This window comes from Macaca fascicularis, chromosome 4, assembly GCF_037993035.2.
Source record: "Macaca fascicularis isolate 582-1 chromosome 4, T2T-MFA8v1.1".
Taxonomy (NCBI): Eukaryota; Metazoa; Chordata; class Mammalia; order Primates; family Cercopithecidae; genus Macaca; species Macaca fascicularis.
Genome location: NC_088378.1, coordinates 46,560,717 through 46,580,423, shown reverse-complemented (window position 1 = coordinate 46,580,423; position 19,707 = coordinate 46,560,717). Strand labels below are relative to the sequence as shown.

The following is a 19,707-nucleotide window of genomic DNA, read 5'->3' as shown; positions in this document are numbered from 1 at the left end:
TGGTGCTCCAAAATAAGCAAACTGTCAGTAATTTTTACACTTAAGATCTTCAGTTCTAGAACATCCTGTTTATCACATCAAGTTGCTGGCTTTCCTGAAGGAGGTTTGCTACTTCCCTTATTATAATAAATACATTGAGGGAACGCTGGGAGCCAATATTGTAAGACTGAGTTCATAAAACTACATTCTTGATTGTGGTGACTGATGTCAGCCAGTTAACATCTGAAACAATGCAGACTCATAAATAATATAAACTCATAAAAAGCTGTGAAACAATTAGATCATTTCCCTACTCCAGAAAATAGATGCTGTTTTCTTTCAGAGAAGTATAAAGAAAATATGGTGTGAAAAATAAAAAGCAATACATCTTTCACATCCATGCCAACAGCTTGACATGTTTACTAACTTATACCTAAAAGTAATACTGGATTCAAGTCCCATCCAGGACATCTACCTTCTTCTCTGATTGTTTCCTTGCCAGCATCTGCGGGTTTCACTAAGGAATAAGGCTGTCAGGAAATCAAATCTGTCCCATAAAATGGTTTGGACCAATAAGCATTCTATTCAGCAAGTTAATCTCTATTTTTTTCTTTCCCTTGTATTTCTTGTCAAATCTCCTGAATTTCTCTTTATATCATAGCTTACAAATCAGTTGTTTTGGAATAATCACAAGATAAATTCTAAATAAAATTCAGCATCCAGAATATAGCTTTTAACTAATTTTGTGTGGTGGTCACTATTAAATTCAGCTATTAAATAGTGATACTCAGCCTTTCAGTAAAACACAAAACAACACCATCGTACCTCGCCCTCTATGATAGAGGAGCACCACAGAATCTTTAAAGTTTTTTCATTCTCCAGTAAACTAACTTTAGAAACTGAACATATGCTTCCTTTTTTTTTTTTTTTTTTTTTTTTTCTTAGAGACGGGTCTATGTTGGCTTGATTGGTCTTGAACTCTTGGTCTCAGGCAATCCTCCCTCCTCAGCCTCCCAAAGCGCTAGGATTACAGGCATGAGCCACTGCACCTGGCCAGATATGCTTCCTAGTAACAACTTTGGTAGGGAAATACCAAAGGAGAAGGAAACAATGATGTGGAGATGACTCAAAACAATGACAGATCCTTGCAAATCTAAGAGTTGCAAATTTAAGAGTGCAGGACTAAACCTTCCCCCTGCACTGGACCCCCTTTCTGTACCATTCACACTTTGTGACACCTACTGCATTTTTATACTAGTTTTTTTTTTTTTTTTTTTTTTCTGAGACGGAGTCTCGCTCTGTCGCCCAGGCTGGAGTGCAGTGGCGCAATCTCGGCTCACTGCAAGCTCCGCCTCCCGGGTTCACGCCATTCTCCGGTCTCAGCCTCCCGAGTAGCTGGGACTATAGGCGCCCGCCACTGCGCCTGGCTAATTTTTTCTATTTTTAGTAGAGACGGGGTTTCACCATGGTCTCGACCTCCTGACCTTGTGATCCGCCTGCCTCGGCCTCCCAAAGTGCTGGGATTACAGGCGTGAGCCACCGCGCCCAGCCTTTTATACTAGTTTTAAGGTAACATTGTCATACATTTTATATTCCATAATTTTTAAAACTGCAGTTGTATATGTTTATAGCTATTAAATCCTTCAGGATAAATTACACATGTTTTTATATAAAATATATAAATTGCATTCATATAAATCACAAAATTTGTACACAGCTGGTTCCTAAAACATTTGTTGATAAAACTTTTAAATTTTGGAATTAATTACTGTCAAGGATTCCATGGTATTCTTTTCCTTGAATATATCTCTACTTGGCTGTTCCTCTACACATGACATATAAAGGCAGATCTACTACAAACAATTCTCTGGCCTTGAGACTTGCTATTTTCTTTCATATAAGTCACATTGTTCAATATGCAATGATATCTTGAATTTAACAGGTAAGTTTTATTTTTTAAAAAGGGTCCAGCAAAACTGCTCTCCATCAGGTTGTACTTGTAAAGGCAAACAGAGGTCACCAGTGTTTGCTGGCAGTGGGCCTTCTAGAATCTAGAAATGATGCCAATAAAAATGATAATATGTGCTTAGCACAATGCCATCCTACTCTGCGGATGTGTAAAGACCAAAGGTCACTTGAAATACTAATGGGAAAACTGATTAAAGCCAAGAATGCTGCTCATTATGTAAACAGTGCTTCCTGCTGAATTAGAGAAAAAAAAAAAAACCCTTTCCTTTGGTGTGCAATTTCTTTAACTCTAAAGGCCTAAATGATTGGAGAGCATAAAATATTTAACGAAAGTAATAATTAACAGTCATTTCTTCACTAATTCAATTTCTAATTGTTTAATGCAAGCCTTAGCCTAATACTTGAATTATTTTAAAAACTGAAGTACATACAACTTGTTAATAAGCATATTATCTGAAATAAAATATTTAAACAATTATATTAAAAATTTTCATTTTTGAAAATGCAGTAAATTTTTCTAAACCTTCTGATATATTTCAAAGGAATCTAAACTTTTGTTTTTTTCCTTTGAGCAAAGAAACTTCGTTAGCAATTGAAAAATAATAATTTAATGAATGTGCTTACCTGGAAAAGTCCAGTTTTGTTGAAGAAAGTAAACTGTGCTCTTCTGACTAATACAGAATCTTCTTGACTTAAATTCTCAAGTAAGTTTGGAGGCAAAATTACAGACGCCAGTGGATCTACTTGTCCACTCTCAAAATCCATCTGTCACACACAGAGATATATTGGTCAAGTAATCATAATTAAATGGTAATAACTTTATTCCACATGCATAGTCAGGAGAGTGAACAATTGCAAGTTCAAATTAGCCAGTACCAGGACTTCCCTTTGTATCTACAGTAGTCACTGCAACTCCTGGATAAACCCCTACAGACAGAGCTGTAGATCTCATTTGGGTTTTACATGTGTGTCAAAGGAGAAAATGCATTGATTTTAATTAAGACATAGGAAGAAATCTACAAATCAGTCAACATTTTCAAGTATAAGAATTAGATTTACCAGCAGCAGATTTTGAGGTTTTCTCAAAACACGTAGTGAAAGATAATAACTATGGGAGGAAGGGGCGAGGGAGAGAGAAAGAGAAAGAGACTGAAGTTAACTTGTTTATTTCAAACTGCATTAAAATTTTATGAACACTCTCAGATATCATTTTTCCTGAAACCATAGCTCAAGGCCAAAGAAAGCTTTCTTGCAAATTGTCTTGGAATAAGACTGAGGTTGACTGAGTTTTACTCTTAAAATATGAAAGAGAATTACCCAAAACAGCCTGCAGTCTAATGGAGAAAAAAGGTCTTGCCTGTATCCTGATTTCAGGCTTTTTATATTTTCAGTTTGTTCTATCTAAACAGTTAAAAGATAGATTGCGCTTCACATACTGTACTCTACCAGGTCAAGGACAATGCTTCATTGATTTTGTTTGCTCTGGTGGCTAACAGTGTCTGGTATGTAGTAGGAACTTGAAAATTCTTTGCTTGCGCATGGCTTGAACATGTTGAAAAAGTTCTCCACAATCTAGCCCCAGCATATGTGTCCAGCCGTACTGTCACCTGCTATCTCAGACTTCTACATCACGTGTTCTCAAAGTGTGATACTTAGACCAGCAATGTCTAAGGAACTTGCTAAAAGTGCAAATTTGGTGGGCCTAACCAGAACCTACTAAATCAGAAACTCCTGGAGTAGGTCCCAGAAATCTGTTTTAACAAGTCCTCCAGTCCTCCAGAAGATTCTTTTTTTTTTTCTATTGAGACAGAGTCCTGCTCTGTCACCCAAGCTGGTGGGAAGTGGCATGATTTCGACTCACTGCAACCTCCATCTCCCAGGTTCAAGTGATTCTCGTGCCTCAGTCTCCCAAATAGCTGGGATTACAGGCATGCACCACCACGCCTGGCTGACTTTTTTTTTGTATTTTTAGTAGAAACAGGGTTTATCATGTTGGCCAGACTGGTCTCGAACCCCTGGCCTCAAGTGATCCACCCACCTAGGCCTCCCAAAATGCTGGGATTACAGGCATAAGAGACCACACCCAGCATTCTCCAGAAGATCCTAATATTCAGTTTCAGAACCACTGGCAAAGATAATGCACCATGCTTCTTTTAACCTTGGGGGCCTTAAAGCTCTTTCCTCTAACTGAACTGATGCTCACCCCAAGTATGGTGGTCCCTACTCATGCTTAGCTCCAGTAACCCCTCTTGTAGAAGGTAAGCTGACCTCCCCTGTCACCCAGATTATGAAAGTATACTCACTCTGAGCTCCCACAATACCTTATGGCTACTGCTCTAGTTAAACTTAACCAACATTCAGACCTGCTTGCCACTTCATGGACCAAGACCTCTTGGAAGCAGCAACCGCTAAGCGATCGGCAAGTTTTTATATGTCTAAGTAATTAATTAAAATGAAAGAAACCACTGGCTCATTACCTGGAAATATGATTCATTATTGCTTGGAAGACCAATGCTAAAATTTGAAATTGCATTTGTCCCTGGTAACAGGGATGATACGCCAAGAGCCAAGTTCCGAGTTGTAATATTCACATGTGATGTGCTATTTAGGTCTATCTTGAAGGCCAATTCATCAATTGTTTTTAAAGCTCTAAAGAAATGACAAAAATACCACTATTAAGTAATATGATATTTTAGATTCTTAAACATACAAGTTTTGCTGCATGGCAAAATGCAAACAAAATAAAGTTGTGTTCAGATATTCTGATCTTAACATGAACACCCATAAAATTACCCCAATCCATAGTGATATCTGTTAAAACATGGAATCACAGGGATGGATAAATCCTCAAGAGAAATATCTGCTTTAAAGAAAATCAACAATTAAATAATCCTGAACAGATACTGTTTTTCATTTGTTTTGGTCTCTCTTTTCTCACATAAAAAAGCATCCTCCCTACCTTAATGGCTTATCAACAATCAAAGGAAATAATGCGATAAAAGTGTTTTGTGAACTGCAAGACGCTAGAAAAATGTTTATATTGTTATGTAGATTGTTAGAAAATACATTTTTAACAAATATAAAATTTTCTTCAGAGAAATGTAGAAGGGAAGAAAGAGAAAAACATTAAATATTTTAATATTATACATTAAGTGAAGCAATTAAATACAAATTGAATCATATAAATACAGGTACATTTTCATCTGCCCCAGTGTGTTCATTTCAGAAGTCCAACAATCATGTGGCTGTGGCTGTCAGTGGCATAGTTCACAGTATAGTGGACTTACAATGACCAGTTATGCATAACTCTACTGGTCAACTAAATTTAGAATTTTAGAATTTTTAAACTAAATTTAGAATTTTCAAATAAAAAATGAAAGACTGCTTGTGCTTTCTGGGGCTATGTATATTGTAAATTGTATTTCTCAAAAAAAAGACCACACAGAACTTTTAAGTTCACATTGTGAATGACTTTGTTTAACTATGAATGACTATCAATACATTTTGCAGAGATTTGAATTCTAAAATCTGGGCACAAAGTATTCAGATAGGTGAGAAATCATGAAACATCATTATCCAATAAAATATACTCTCCAGAAAAAAAAATACTTACTCAGAAGAAGACTCAAGCAAGTCACTGTCAGAACTGCTTAAGATATTAGAAAATATATTCATTAGAGTTGAGCCAAGTGTTATATCAATGTTTTCTTCTTTATTCACAATTCTTTTGACCTGTTCCACAATGTTGGTAATATTGGCTGAGGTTAAGTTCTGCCCATCAGCAGTTAAATCTAAAATCTGGTTAGCAACTTCATTTGCTTCTAAAACAAAGGCAGAAGAAAACAACACTAAGTTTTACCTGCATATTTTGAGCATTTCCAGGAATCCAAAGTAGAGTGTAACATTTCACTTTACAGTTGAAGCAAGGAAGTGAGATTTTCCTGTGTATACCTCATCCCCATATTCACAAGGCAATAATATTTCTTTCTATGCAGAGACTAACTTCTCTCTTTAGTAAGATACAAATAACTTGGAGGGATGAACACACAAAGTTCTAAGAGAAACATCCCCAGAATCACTGAATAAGCATAATTTGCTATTTAAAATTAATGCAAACTACAAAACATTGATACAAATATCAATTTATATATTAGTTTTGTCTTCTCTAGATTTTCCTATTTTTAATCCCCTACAGAACAGAAAGTTAAAATGAGAGCAAAAAGTATTTTCTGTCTTAAGTGAAATAATCATTTGCCTTTTAATATGAAAACAGTATCATATAGCACAAGAATATTCCCGAAGACAATGAAAACCATGAAGCCTGAAGTCATGTCATTTTGTCCTTGAGAAATAAAGGAAAATTGCTCACTTACTTGAACAGCTGGAGATATCAGGAGGTCCCCAGTAGGCTACCGATTTGTTGGTAGCATAACTATGAAACAAAATAGATATTTTAAATATTTGATATAACTGATATTATTTTGTACTGTTTAAAGGGATTTTTACATGATGTATACATTTATTATAACATGATCAATGGCTAAGCTTCCCTTTAAGACACTGAGTTTCTCACTCTGTTTTCATTTTAATTCTTTGTTTACCTCTGGACCTGTTTACATGTCTACGTTCTATCTCTCTAGCCTATTTCTGTTTACCACCCTATCTATACAATGTTCCCAAATTCTTTCCATTTCTCCACCTCATTCTTCTCACCCTTCCTTATTCTCTCCTCTCTCACCCCAGTTTGTTTCTCTATTTGTACTATTTCCTTCTACAAGTTTTCTTTTCCTGTTTTCCTATAAATTATATTAGAACTGAAAAAATTAGTTAATAACTTCTGGGATTTGCCTTGATTTCTAGGTAAGTTTCCTTTGAAAATAAAACTGTAATGCATTGAAATAAATTTCATGCTAAAAATTCTTATGGGGAAAAAATCAGTAGCACACAACATAGAAACAATATACCAGCAATATCCTAACCTAGGATACACTGGCCAAGTACTGCTTTAAGAACTTTACAGGTAAAATCTGATTTTGAGTTCACATAACTCTGCAAAGCAGATTATAATCCACATCTTACAGAAGATTAAACGGAATTTAATAAATCAATGAATTTTCCAAGTTCTAACAGCCAGGAAGAGATGGAGCCACATTTCACTCAAGTCCATACATCTCTAAAGTCCCCTTCTTTTCTCCCTACAAAGTGTCAAACCCAGCAGTATTTACAGTATGCAAAGTATGTATGCTTAGGCAGTTTCCATTTCTGAATTTCCCCCAGAAAACTCTAATTGGGAGTGAGGTGGGTGGAGAAATGGATTTAACTTGCTGTTCCATGAATCCCTGCAATTATCTTGTCCCTGAGGTTTCTGTTAAACATTTAGAGAAAATCTATACCCTGACAGTTTCCATCAGTAGACTATCCCAATCTGGATCTTGTCTTCATTTCCTCTTTGCCTCCTCTCCCCATTCCAACAATAATCAGTCCAAATAGCTAAAAAGTTTCGGATTTCCAGATGCATATTCCAAGGCTAGGCTAGGTTCATCCACAAACAAGGTACTTTGCTCTGGTGCTACCCGCTGGCTTCTAAATTCTTCAGTTTTTCTGTGAGAGGGCTTGATTAGCATGCGGCTGGAAAACACTCCCTTTCTGAGTCATCCACTTATGTTATCTTTATTCCCCAGGAGTGAATGATATAGGCATACACAGAGATTCCTGCCCTTCTTTGCAATCAATATAATGCCTGAGAACTACCGTGCTGCACGTATAACCCTGGGAAGGCTGATAACGTTGAGCTTTGCTGTAAGAGTCAGTGAAAATATTACCATATCCGCGAAGCAGAAAAGTCAGGTTTGTCTGGACAAGGAAGAACGTATTCAGAAGGTTGGATAGATGGCCAGTAGTAGCCTTTGGGTTCCTCCACAGCAAGACAGTAACCTATATGAACATAAGAACCAGCATGAGAAATATTCACTTATTTTTTAAAGTTAGAGGTTAGAGATGCAAGATGAAAGCAAAATGACAATGCTGGTAATTAGGTATTCCTTTAATGTAATACCAAAATATTACTGTTTATGTTCAGAATTTGTAAAAAAAAATTAAAAGTTAGAAAAAACATTAACACTTAATACACTTCAAATACAAAAACCATTACATCGGACAAAACCATTAGTAAAAAACACATTTATGTAAGTATATACATGAAACATACATTATCATTCTAATCATTTGCAGATACTAGTTTTATTCAAAGGAATAAGCCCTATAGAGAAGGAAAACAATCTTGAAAAATTCAAAATGTAATTTGATTTTTTTCAAAGGGGAAAGCCTATAAATGATGACTCGATAGTGTCACCTTTGAGTTGTGTGGCTATTTTATAGAAAATGTTCCAGCTGCTCTGATAGCCTCTCCTGTCTGGAAGCTAAGGGGGCCACAGGAAGTCACCTGCAAACCAACAAACCCTCGGATTTCTGTATCCTCAAATCATCTGACTTTTGGTTTGACAACTCTCTAAGTAAGCCTCATACATCAATGATTCAGATTTTATATTTTAAAGAATATCAAAGTAACAGCAATACATCAACAGCAACAATAAACTCTTGTATTTCAGCAGCGAACATTAGCAAGTAATATCAGTTTTCTGGGAACAAGTACTGTCATCACCAACTGAAAATTCAAATAACTTTCCCATGTATACTGTGAGCTTTAAAACTGTTAGGTTTTAGCCTTTTATTTTTCCATTGGTAGAAGCACTTATCCACAGACTCACTTGCAGAAAAACAATAAAATGGATAATTTAAATTTAAATGGTATAAATTAGATGTCTAGGTATATGGAGAGAGTGGTGCTGGGCTTTGCCAGCCTATGAGGACACAGATGGTGCTGGTCCTCCTAGTGTTCTCCAGTCATAGATAAACTACCATTTGTCAGGCTGCTTCTTTGTGAAGACTCCTATATGTGAAAGGGTAGCAGGTTGCATTCTCCCTCCCTCCAAAAAGCCCCATTTGTTAAGAAGTAAGTATTTTCCCATAGAGACTCACAAATGGTTTACTGTCATGATTAGTATTATTAGTATTATTTGCATTCACCCATCTCTATGAGTTCTTTGTAACTGTTACATCCACCCAATAGAAATGGGTAGCTCCTCACAGAAGTGGAGATGCCTGCCTCTTTACTACACTGTGATTCTGGCCTTGGTCACAATCGCGCTCTTCAAGGCTGAGGAACACGCCTCCCTCAATTCAACCTCCTGAGTGTAGAGAAGGCAAAGGGTCAAAGTTTTCTTTTCTTTTGATCTCTACTAATGTATCTAATCACAATATAATTGTAATCATAGAATAACATTAAAACAACTGCTTTTTGTTATCCATATTTGTGAATATTTGATTTCCTAAAATATTCTCATGCAGACTCATTCATTCATTTATTCAATAAGTGTTCAAGTTCCAGGGGATGTGCTGGGTTCTGGGAATATGTGGGAAGTAAGAGTTAAAGAAAAAAGAAAACATGATCTTAAGTAAGCGATTATTGTCTACAAAATATATATATATATGAACAATACATATATATGAACTATATATATGAACATTATATATGAACTATATATATATATATATGAACATAAATATATCTAGTCTGTATGATGCTCTAGGCACCTGGACAGCATGAAGTAGAGGCTCGAAGGCAGTGATGTCTATACTTGATTTCAGAAAAGTTTCCATAGAAGAGGTGACTTAGGAGCTGTCTTTAAAAATACATAGGTGATAATGAGATTGACGGTGGGAGTGGAGAACAGTGTGCAAAGATAGAGAAAGGGCATATAAAGGAGCACAGCCTCTTTGTGGAAGTACAAGCCATGCCATGTGTGGTTAGAGCTTAGGATGTGAACGATTTCTAGGAGAGACTTGATTCTAGGTCCAACAGACCTCCAGATTCCTGACCTAGTCCTGTGAAGACAGTGGTATCACTAATAGAGACAGGGAACATGAGAGAAGGAGATATTTTCTGTTTTTTTTTTTTTTTTTTTTTTTGAGATAGGGTCTCATTCTGTTGCCCAGGCTGGAGTGTAGTGCCAAGAACATGGCTCACTGCAGCCTTGACCTCCCAAGCTCAAGTAGTCCTCCTGTCTCAGACCCACCTAGTAGCAGAGATTACAGGTGCACAGCACAACACCCAACTAATTTTTTAATCTTTCATAGAGACAGTCTCCCTACGTAGCCCAGGCTAGTCTCGAATTCGTGGGCTCAAGTGATTCTCCCACCTTGGCCTCCCAAAGTGCTGGGATTATAGGCATGAGCCACCATGCCCAGCAGGAGATGTTTTATAACAGGAAATCTCCTTCTACAAGATGTATCTCATTAGAGTTCCCACATCCACATTTACACACTCTTTTTATTCCTAAAGTTGACAACAATGATGATCAAGATCATTCTGGCATTTTGTTCGTATTGTTAGTATTTTCAAAATATGTCCCTAAAGTAAAATATGAACTTTCATCTACCTCCTTCATTCCCTTGGATTCACAGATACTGAGCTGAATTTTTTTTCTGCTATGTCACTCATTTGTGATGAACTTCATCATCAGAAAAAAATGTACATAAATAAATAGCATATAAAGAAAATTTCTGTTGTTTCAAGTAAACCTGAATATATAAGTTGTATAAAATGCATATTATAAAAAATTAGTCACTTACCCAGTTGTCTCACGTTCACTGTATGTAGCCTTAAGCCTTCATCCAAGGACTCATTATTTTTTAGGAGCTTCTGCTGAATGATTTTTCCTTCTAAATTAGTATTATTGGTAGCATTGTAAACTAGAAGGGCCCAAAGCACCAACCTAGGGAAACATTTCAGATAGAACTATTGTTGTTGTTGATTGGTTGGTTGTCATTTGGTAGTAGAAACAGAATAGTTGGATATAGAGGGATGACCATCACCTGTTGAGACTGAAGAGATTAGCCAAGGTGCTCACAGACTTTCTCTGCTGCTGTGTGAATTATAATGTTAAAAATATTCCAATATTAATAGATTCTATAGGCTATTGCATGTATAATTCTATCATATAACTCCATTTCTTTTCAGAAAGATTTTAATATTGATAGTAATATATTAGTCACTAGTTAAAGCATAAACACAAGAAAACACCATTCCTGCGGTTAATTCTATATTTTTTTCTTTGTGGCCCCAAATTAACATTTTTTTAAAAAAACTATGATTTCAATTGACCATTTGTCTTTTGAAATTACTATTTCTAACTATTAGAAATTAACTATTTTGGCCAGGTGTGGTGGCTCATGCCTGTAATCCCAGCACTTTGGGAGGCCGAGGTGGGCGGATCACGAGGTCAGGAGATCGAGACCATCCTGGCTAACATGGTGAAGCCCCGTCTTTACTAAAACTACAAAAAAAAAAAAAAATAGCCAGGCGTGGTGGTGGGAGCCTGTAGTCCCAGCTACTCGGGAGGCTGAGGCAGGAGAAAGGCATGAACCTAGGAGGCAGAGCTTGCAGTGAGCCGAGATCGTGCCATTGCACTCCAGCCTCGGCGACAGAGCGAGACTCCGTCTCAAAAAGAAAAAAAAAACAAAAAAAAAAAAACAAAGAAATTAACTATTTCTAATTACTAACACGATAAAGGGTGTTACTATTTATGAATGTGGTACAATTTCTCCAGAATAGCAAGAAATGATTTTCTGTCTCCATGAAGCATTTGTAAGTACTTTGTATGGTAAAAAGTTTCACAAAATAAATAATCAAAATCGACTCTGTGATTGCCCAGCATATTACTTAAGAAGGTTATAGAATGGTTGACCTTGAAGGTCTTTAAAAAGGAAATACCTCTATGGGAAGCAAAGAAATGCATCTCCAAAGCCCTGTTAAAAACTTTTGGTTCTATAATTTAAAGTAATATAATTTTCTGTTCAACTACAATCACAGCTATAGTCAAAAGCAGAAAACAAAACTATTAATTTAACACTGAGGTAAAAGTAAGAACCTTATTTTATCAGGTAGAGGAGAATTTCTTTTGCTTATATGTGAAGGCTCTAGATTCACAAAAAATTTTGTTTCTTCTTCATATTCAGAGGAGAAATGAATAATATAAGATGTATTATTGAGATCAGTTACTGTCCACATACCAAACACAAAGTGGTAATATTGCTGTTAAACTAGTTATGGAATGTCCAGTGGAGAGGCAGTGGCATATTTTATTTACGAAACTATGAATATTAATAAGTATTTGTTGCAGTAGTAATTTATTTGTGGTGTTAAAAAATAAGAAGGAATATATGAAATATTTGTTATTCAAGACTAGGTGAAATTAAAGAATAGCTCCGGTTTTCTTTCCTAAATATCTGTGCTAATCTCAAGGAAAAGGTGCTCTACTCTTCTCATAATTAACTCTGAAAAGCTCTCTCTAAAATGATCTACTGCTTACCATTCACATGTAAGCCATATTTCAGGATAAGGCAAACATAATGACTATAAAGATAGCTGTGAATAGAGATGTGACTATGATAGCTTAACAATTTTTAAAATGGCTCTTGAAAAAGTATCCCTTGATTAAATCATTGTTTGAAGACAAGCTTCACCACTCCAGCTGGTGAGAACTTACGGCTGGGAAAGTGACCTTTTACTTGTCTTGAATACTGAGAACATAATTAGCCCAAAGCATTGTGGGTGATATTGAATACCCAAACCCAAGAAGTCAGGAAGAGCCATACATTTTCACAGGTCTTATCTGTGTGTTTTCCTCTCTCATCCTGAAAACTGAAACTATTTTATGGTTCTACAAAGTCACATTCTATCTGTTGTTACTATCAGCCATTCTTTATTTGAAAAAAAAAAAAAAACCTCTCTGTGGCTTTGGTTTCCTGTCTGTCTAGGCAATAGAGTATGATAGCATTATCTGAAGCTACGGTCTGTGTTAAGTGATACAATCAAATTGAAAAGAAAAGGTTTTTTTTAAAAAAGTATGTGTGTAAAAGTAGTAGATTGTGGTTTTGAGAAAAACTGAGACTATGAAGCCTCATCAATGTGGGTAAGAGCCATAGAGAATAGAAAAAAGAGAGGCAAGAAAGGCTATGAACATAAATATTAAATAATGACAAGAGTTCATACCAAAAAAAACCCTAAATATGTGGATTTTGTTATATACACTGTTTCAGTTCATTCTCCCTACAATTTTCTGTAAAATTACTCATTGCTTTGACAGACCAGGAAACTGAAATCCCATGAATTTAAATGTCCTTCAAGAAGAGTTTCTGAGGTGCTGACATGTACTAACGATGGCTGACTTTAGTATCACCAGGTAGCAGAAGAACCACAGTAAGTAAACTAAACAGCGAATGCTGACTGCCTGAAGAAGGTATACCACTGGCTATATCTACCAAATCCAGGGCTGTCCCAGTTGCTACACAAAGTGTCCAGCAAAGGGATCCTGATTGCTGCTGGATCCATTACTGAAGATGCAATATGACCTAACAGAAAGGATTGAAAAAAACTATTTGGTTAAATAATGGAGAAGAGTTTTGTCACCTTCAAGAATACAGTACTGAAATATACAACTGTGTTCATATCATAAAGAAAAAATACCAGAAAATAGAAACAAGTTTCCCTAATCAGATGACTCAATCCAATCCATTTAATATGTATACGAAAATGACATCTTTCAATATAACTTTCAAAACACTTGTTTCTCTAGTGTTGAATTGAAAAGAAAAAAAAAGCTCTCTGGTCAATCCTCATATGAAATTTTATCTTCTCATAGTAAGAAGATATCACCTGAAAAGAAGCAGGCTCCATAATCAGGGCTGTATATCCACTAATATCAATTCAGTCTATTGAGATCCAGCATGACTTATAGAAACTTTTCCTTTACAACAAATTTTTAAAACATTCTATGGAGGCCACATATAACATCTCATGCCTGTACATGCAATCCCAGCACTCAGGGGGGCTGAGACAGGAGGATAACTTGAGGCCAGGAGTTTGTGACGAGCCTGAGCAACACAGTAAGACCCAGTCTCTACAAAAATAGTATTTTAAAAATTAGCCAGGCATGGTAGCACATGTATGTAGTCCCAGCTACTCAGGTGGCTGAGGCAGGAGGATCATTTGAGCCCAGGAGTTCAAGGCTGTAGTGAGTGATAGTCATACCACTGCACTCCAGCCTGGGTGACAAAGTGAGACTCTGTCCCAAGAAAAAAAAATCTACAGAGATGCAATACATGACCTGAATAACCTAAATACAACTAAATTTATTCCATTTGGAAGTTTAGGGGTTTTCTTTTGTTTTACAGTACTCTAAACAGTTGGTCCTTACATACCAACTGGTCATATATGCTGGACATATCAATTAAATTACCTGCATGATTAAAGCATGATCCTGATATAAATTTTAAAATGGAGACTTCAGAAAATTAGCTAATGCCTTTAAATGCTGAAAACATTTTGGCATCTATTATCCATATTATTAGATGTTATCATATATAAACACTTTATTTAAAGCTATTTTCTTTGAAGGTACCTTTGGAATTTCAAGTAAGAGGCAATGGGTTATCATAAATAAACTGGAAATACTAAAAATAATAATCCATCCATTTTAAATGCCCTATTTCTCAATTATTTTTCATCGGATATACATTACTACCCAGTCTCTTCTATTACAGTTTTAACTACAAGAAAAAAGTAGTGTACAGTAGTGCTAAAGAAATAACTGTGCTATGTGATTAAGATTTTCTTTTCCATCCAATTGTTTTCATTTCTCTACCAGATAAAGTAGTGAGCAAGAGAAAGAATGTTACACTCTTTATAAGACTTTGTCCTGTTACCTTGGCTCATTCTCAATGCTTCTCTTGACTTTAATCTTGTCCTCTCCACCACTCAGGTGAAAACTAAAAACACAAATACATATAACCATTAATCTACCTCACCAACTGCATCATCAACAATAAAATTTGGGGACCTGAAATAAAGAGACAGAATGGGAATTCTAAGCCAATATTTCCAAATGTGTGTCCTGAGGTTCTAACTTCTTTCATAAAGCTAGGCAACTGTGTGCTTTGCTCTGTTTTGAGGATTCACAATTCATATTATCACACTAAAGAAATTGAGACATTCTGATAAAAAATATGCTTCAGTTTGTATAACATACTTCCTGAACTTATATGACGATTTGACCCCTTTTCTGTGTTATTAAATCTCTTATCTTCACAGAATATATGTTTAGGGGTCATGACATACACTTTAGAAAACTCGTTCAGGTATAGAACTGTGAAAACAAGGTACAAAGGAGGATATATGGACAATGCGAATTGCTGAAGATTAGTGGAGGAACTAAATATAAATACAGTGAAGGATAATTTCGAAAAGTTAGGTTGCAATCAGACTGTCGATATATGAGATTAGATCTGGAAAAAAAAGTGCTCTAGGTGATCCACCAGGGTGTGAGAAGAGACTAATAACTTCTATTTATAGTTAATTATCCAATTTTAATTTTTGACACATTATAACATATATTGATTCAGTTACACAAACACACAACACACTTTTCATTTAAAACAAATACAAATCAACTGGAATGCATGATCAAAACATTTTAAAACCATCACTGCAGCATTGAGGTTTTTTTGTGCAATGAACTAATACAGTTGTTTTAGAAAGATTATGCATATGGTAGCTGTGTGTATTTGTATGTATATTTTGGTACAATCAGAGAGACAAATAGAAGCATTAAATTAGACACTACTTTTAATTTATCAAATTATTTATTCTGTCTTACCTGATATTAATGACATAAACCGTGTAGTTCCAATTTTCGAAGGTTGAATTGAGCTGGAAAACACAATGGAAAAGGATGAGTTTTGATAATACCTTAAAAATATATCTAAATCAAGTTTCTGCCTAAAACATAAGTTGTTACTGAGATAAGACTCTGGGAAAATCCTGAAGAGTTGGAGGAGTGAAAGGTAAAGGTGACAGTTAATGGATCATTGTGTACCAAGAATTTGATAAATGTTATTCCTTTCAATCCTCACGACAACCAATGCAATAGGTATTATCCCCACATACCCCACAGTCTTATATATAAAGAAACTGAGCTTTCAGAGAAGAAATGGTTTGCCCAAGAGCATCCAAGTAAGCAGTAGCAGATGCCAGATTGGAGCCCAAGTCTGTTTGGAAAACTATCATTTCCTCTCTAGCCCTCGTATTAAAGAAGATTTGCACAATAAATATCTTCTCTATTCTTGATTCAACAAACACTGAGGTACACTAAAACATTTTTCTAGTAATTACCATCTCACAATATTAGTAATAAGAAAAATTATAAATTAACAATATAAATGTAAAAATAAAATAAGTTCAATACTATTGGAACTATGTATTTATTATGTGGTTATTTAGCAGTCTTTATGGTTTCAGCATAAGAATTTTTAATGAAGCAATGGATTCCTCCAATATAAAGAAGCTTCCATGATGCAGTTTCCCATACAATTGCAAAACAGGATTCCCTCACTGACATGAGAGCCTCCTATTTACATGTCATATCCGAAGGGTGATTTAGGCCTTCTTTCATATACACATTTGTTTCATATAGCCTTTCTTTTAAGCATTTCCAAAACTGAATGTAAATTTTAGGGAATCGTAGCAAAAAAAGTGTTAAATTATTTTAAAATTGTAAATAGTAGTAATTTGAAACAGGTACACCATTTATATTTTCTCTGTTATCAAGTATCTGCTTTGGTATCTTGCATTTTAAACAAAAACGTCTAGTAAAGTTTAGCTGCAGATGAAAATAAAGCTATGTCGAAAACCATGCATGAAGTAAATATAAATGTAAGCTTATACCTTATCTAGCACAAACTTTCTAATGAATGCTAATTTCAGATTAATAACATTACCCGTTATTTGCACAAATAAGCTAACAGTAGCTTACTTGAGAATGAAAATAAAGAATTTTATCTTCTGAAATCATTCTGACTTTAAACAAAAAGAACAATGCTGGAAAGAAAATGGGATACACAGAAAGAATATACTCTTTCTGCAGCCTGCTCTCTCCATTGAGAGGTTAAACATATCTCCTACTGTTTGAATGAGTTACTAATCTCAATGTGGCATTCCCCCAAATCAACAGTAGTATTTTTCTTTTATTTCAATAGAGAATTTCACCTTTCTCACCAATTTTGTAACAGAGTTAATTACCTACTATTGTTACCTATGGGCAACTTTTTTTTAAAGAGTACTGTCTTTAAAATGAAGACTGTTTTCTATCAGTTATTTTTCATATATATATAGGTGTGTGTGTGTGTGTGTGTGTGTGTAGCTACCACTTCCTCTCAATGTGTAAAATTTCTTTTGCTACCAAAGACACATTTATCGAACACCAAATATATATGAAAACCCATTTTTCTTATTTCAGAATGTATAGTGACTCAATTAAAAAAAATGTTTGAACCGTAACAGCATTATATATAAAAAGAAGTACGAAGTCTCATAGTATGCCGTAGGTAGGAAATGAAATAATAGAATAGAAACCTATGGAAAATAAAATTTTTGAGATTGTTATTGTGAAGAAGAAAATGAAAAAATCCATGTGTTGTATTTGTAAGAAAAAGAAGAAAATAAAATGTTAAATTTTTTAAATTGAAAGCTACAAAATGTTTATCAATAGGATACTGGTTAAATTACAGTCTAACTGTCCATCAACAGAAGATCTGCTAAATAAATTATTGAACAGCCACATAATGAAATAGTATGCATTGTTTTTTTCAAAACAAAAAAAAAACCATAAAGTTCTCTAATGTTGCAAATCTGGCAACAATAAGTACGGTATAGAATGGTATGTAAAGTATACTACTTTTAGTGTAAAAAAGAAAGTAAGAATCTATAGTTTAATTTTCTTTCAGGTGCACCAAGATATCTGAAAAAAGCAGAGAAAACTAACAGTGATTTCCTATTTGCTGTTGGTTATTGGGTTGGTTCCACGCAGATGAGCAGCAAGGATGGGTGGAAGACTTTCATAATGCGTTTTTTCATACTTGTTGGTTTTGACCAAACATTCAAACAATTTTTTAAAAGAATCTGTTTAAAAATATAGTAGAAAATATATGGATCTAATAGGAAATAAAGATAACTGTTGCCACCAAAATCTATTTCCATTTGTGCGATACTATTCTTATTTAAGACACTGATAGTCTACTAGGCTCAGTTCTTATCCTTTATTCAAATGTACTTCTCTTCCTATGCATAAGGACAACAACTTACGTATCTACTTATGTATTTCTAATGAATATCATCTGTGTTTCAGTATAATTTGTGGATTCAGTTAACTAGTCTTTTCCAGATTCCCAGAAGTTAAAGAATTTTTTTAAAAAAGAAAAGTTACAAGCTCACTTACCCATTCTGCCACCTTGCTCTGTACTTTTACTTCAGGGTGACGAAGGATGTTTTGAATCACTACGGATATTCTATAGATAATTCCATCTGCCCATTGGAAATAGGATTAGTCCATTAACTGTATTTTTGTAGTTATATAATTATCAAACAATTTAAAGTTATGATCACGTAAGTCATACAATCATATAGTTTTATTCATAATCACATAATTTACAATATAAGTTAAAAGAAACACCTTCTACATAGGCAAAACAAATATGAAATATTTTGCTGTTAAGCTTTTTGACCTTCCAACTTCTTAGAAATAATTATCAATTAGCTTACTCTTATTACTTGTATATGCTTCTTCATATTTTTTAATTCTATAGATTTCTGATATCTACTGTCTGTAATGTGTTAACTGTTTTCATGTACAATTTGACTTCTGATAACAAGGCATTATGCTTTCTGTGCATTATAAGGAATGATAAAGAGTTTGGGATGTGAAAACTTGAATGAGATCATGTGGAGGAATTAACTTGAAAAAGTAGAACAGGCATACACATACTTACTGCTCTAATTCCTCTCCTTTTCCTCTCTTTCCCCTGCTTAATAAAGCACTTCTATTAAACTATTAGGTGGCATTTCACCAGACTTTTCATCAAAATTTCTTAAATATGCTAATTTATAGCAAAGTAGAGGAAAAAAATAAATAATATTTGCAGGCAGAATTTTCATTGAACTAACTCATTTTAAAAAGAAAACCTTATTGTAAAGAAGATTCTGCTTTTTGGGTGGGGGAAAATCTTTAAACTGATTTTTTAAAATAAAAATCAAACTCACCAGCAAGGGTTTGCTGAATAGCTGTAAATGGGTGCTTTAGTCAAAGCAGCTAGTGAGAAAAATACCCTTTTAAAATATGGTAGGTTATAGAGAGAAGAACAATTTTTGAATCTCCATTGTCGATTATCTTTCTTCATGCTTATAGGTTTAGGTAAGTCTTAAGTAAAATAGGCACACAAATATAGAAATACATAATTATAGCAATGTTGAAGAAAACAGTAAAACTTGTGGGGAGGCAGTAGAAAAAAAAATGTAAAAGTTAGCCTCTGGGAATTTCCAAATCTACCAAAATGCAAATTCCAGTCCCACTACCAAAGGAATGTCTTTCCAGCAAGTGTCAGAGTCTTGTGCTAAATAATATAGATTGCTGCCCCTGGATGTAGTAATATAAATATATAAAACTGGCACAAGTCCAAGCACAGGCGAATTTAATTTATGCAGACTATTTATTTCGACTTCTAAAATTCTTTGGGTATTTTAATGATCTTGACTTTTATATTCCTTTAAAAAAATGTTCTGAATGAAAAATATTTGGAGGAACATGTAAA

General features: G+C 34.7%; 1 protein-coding gene across 15 annotated transcripts in view; it reads right to left on the bottom strand.

Annotated features, from left to right (window-relative positions):
• The window catches only part of ADGRG6 (adhesion G protein-coupled receptor G6), a 135,356-nt gene that overhangs the window by 35,629 nt on the left and 80,020 nt on the right, over positions 1-19,707 (bottom strand). For all 15 annotated transcript variants that reach the window (XM_005551996.5, XM_005551991.5, XM_074037150.1 and 12 more), the window contains 9 exons: positions 18,339-18,424; positions 15,723-15,775; positions 14,773-14,835; positions 10,639-10,781; positions 7,770-7,881; positions 6,321-6,379; positions 5,561-5,768; positions 4,425-4,596; positions 2,572-2,712 (listed from right to left, as the gene is read on the bottom strand). In XM_005551996.5, coding sequence (XP_005552053.1) covers positions 2,572-2,712; positions 4,425-4,596; positions 5,561-5,768; positions 6,321-6,379; positions 7,770-7,881; positions 10,639-10,781; positions 14,773-14,835; positions 15,723-15,775; positions 18,339-18,424 — 1,037 coding nt within the window. The remainder of the gene's footprint in view (positions 1-2,571; positions 2,713-4,424; positions 4,597-5,560; positions 5,769-6,320; positions 6,380-7,769; positions 7,882-10,638; positions 10,782-14,772; positions 14,836-15,722; positions 15,776-18,338; positions 18,425-19,707) is intronic.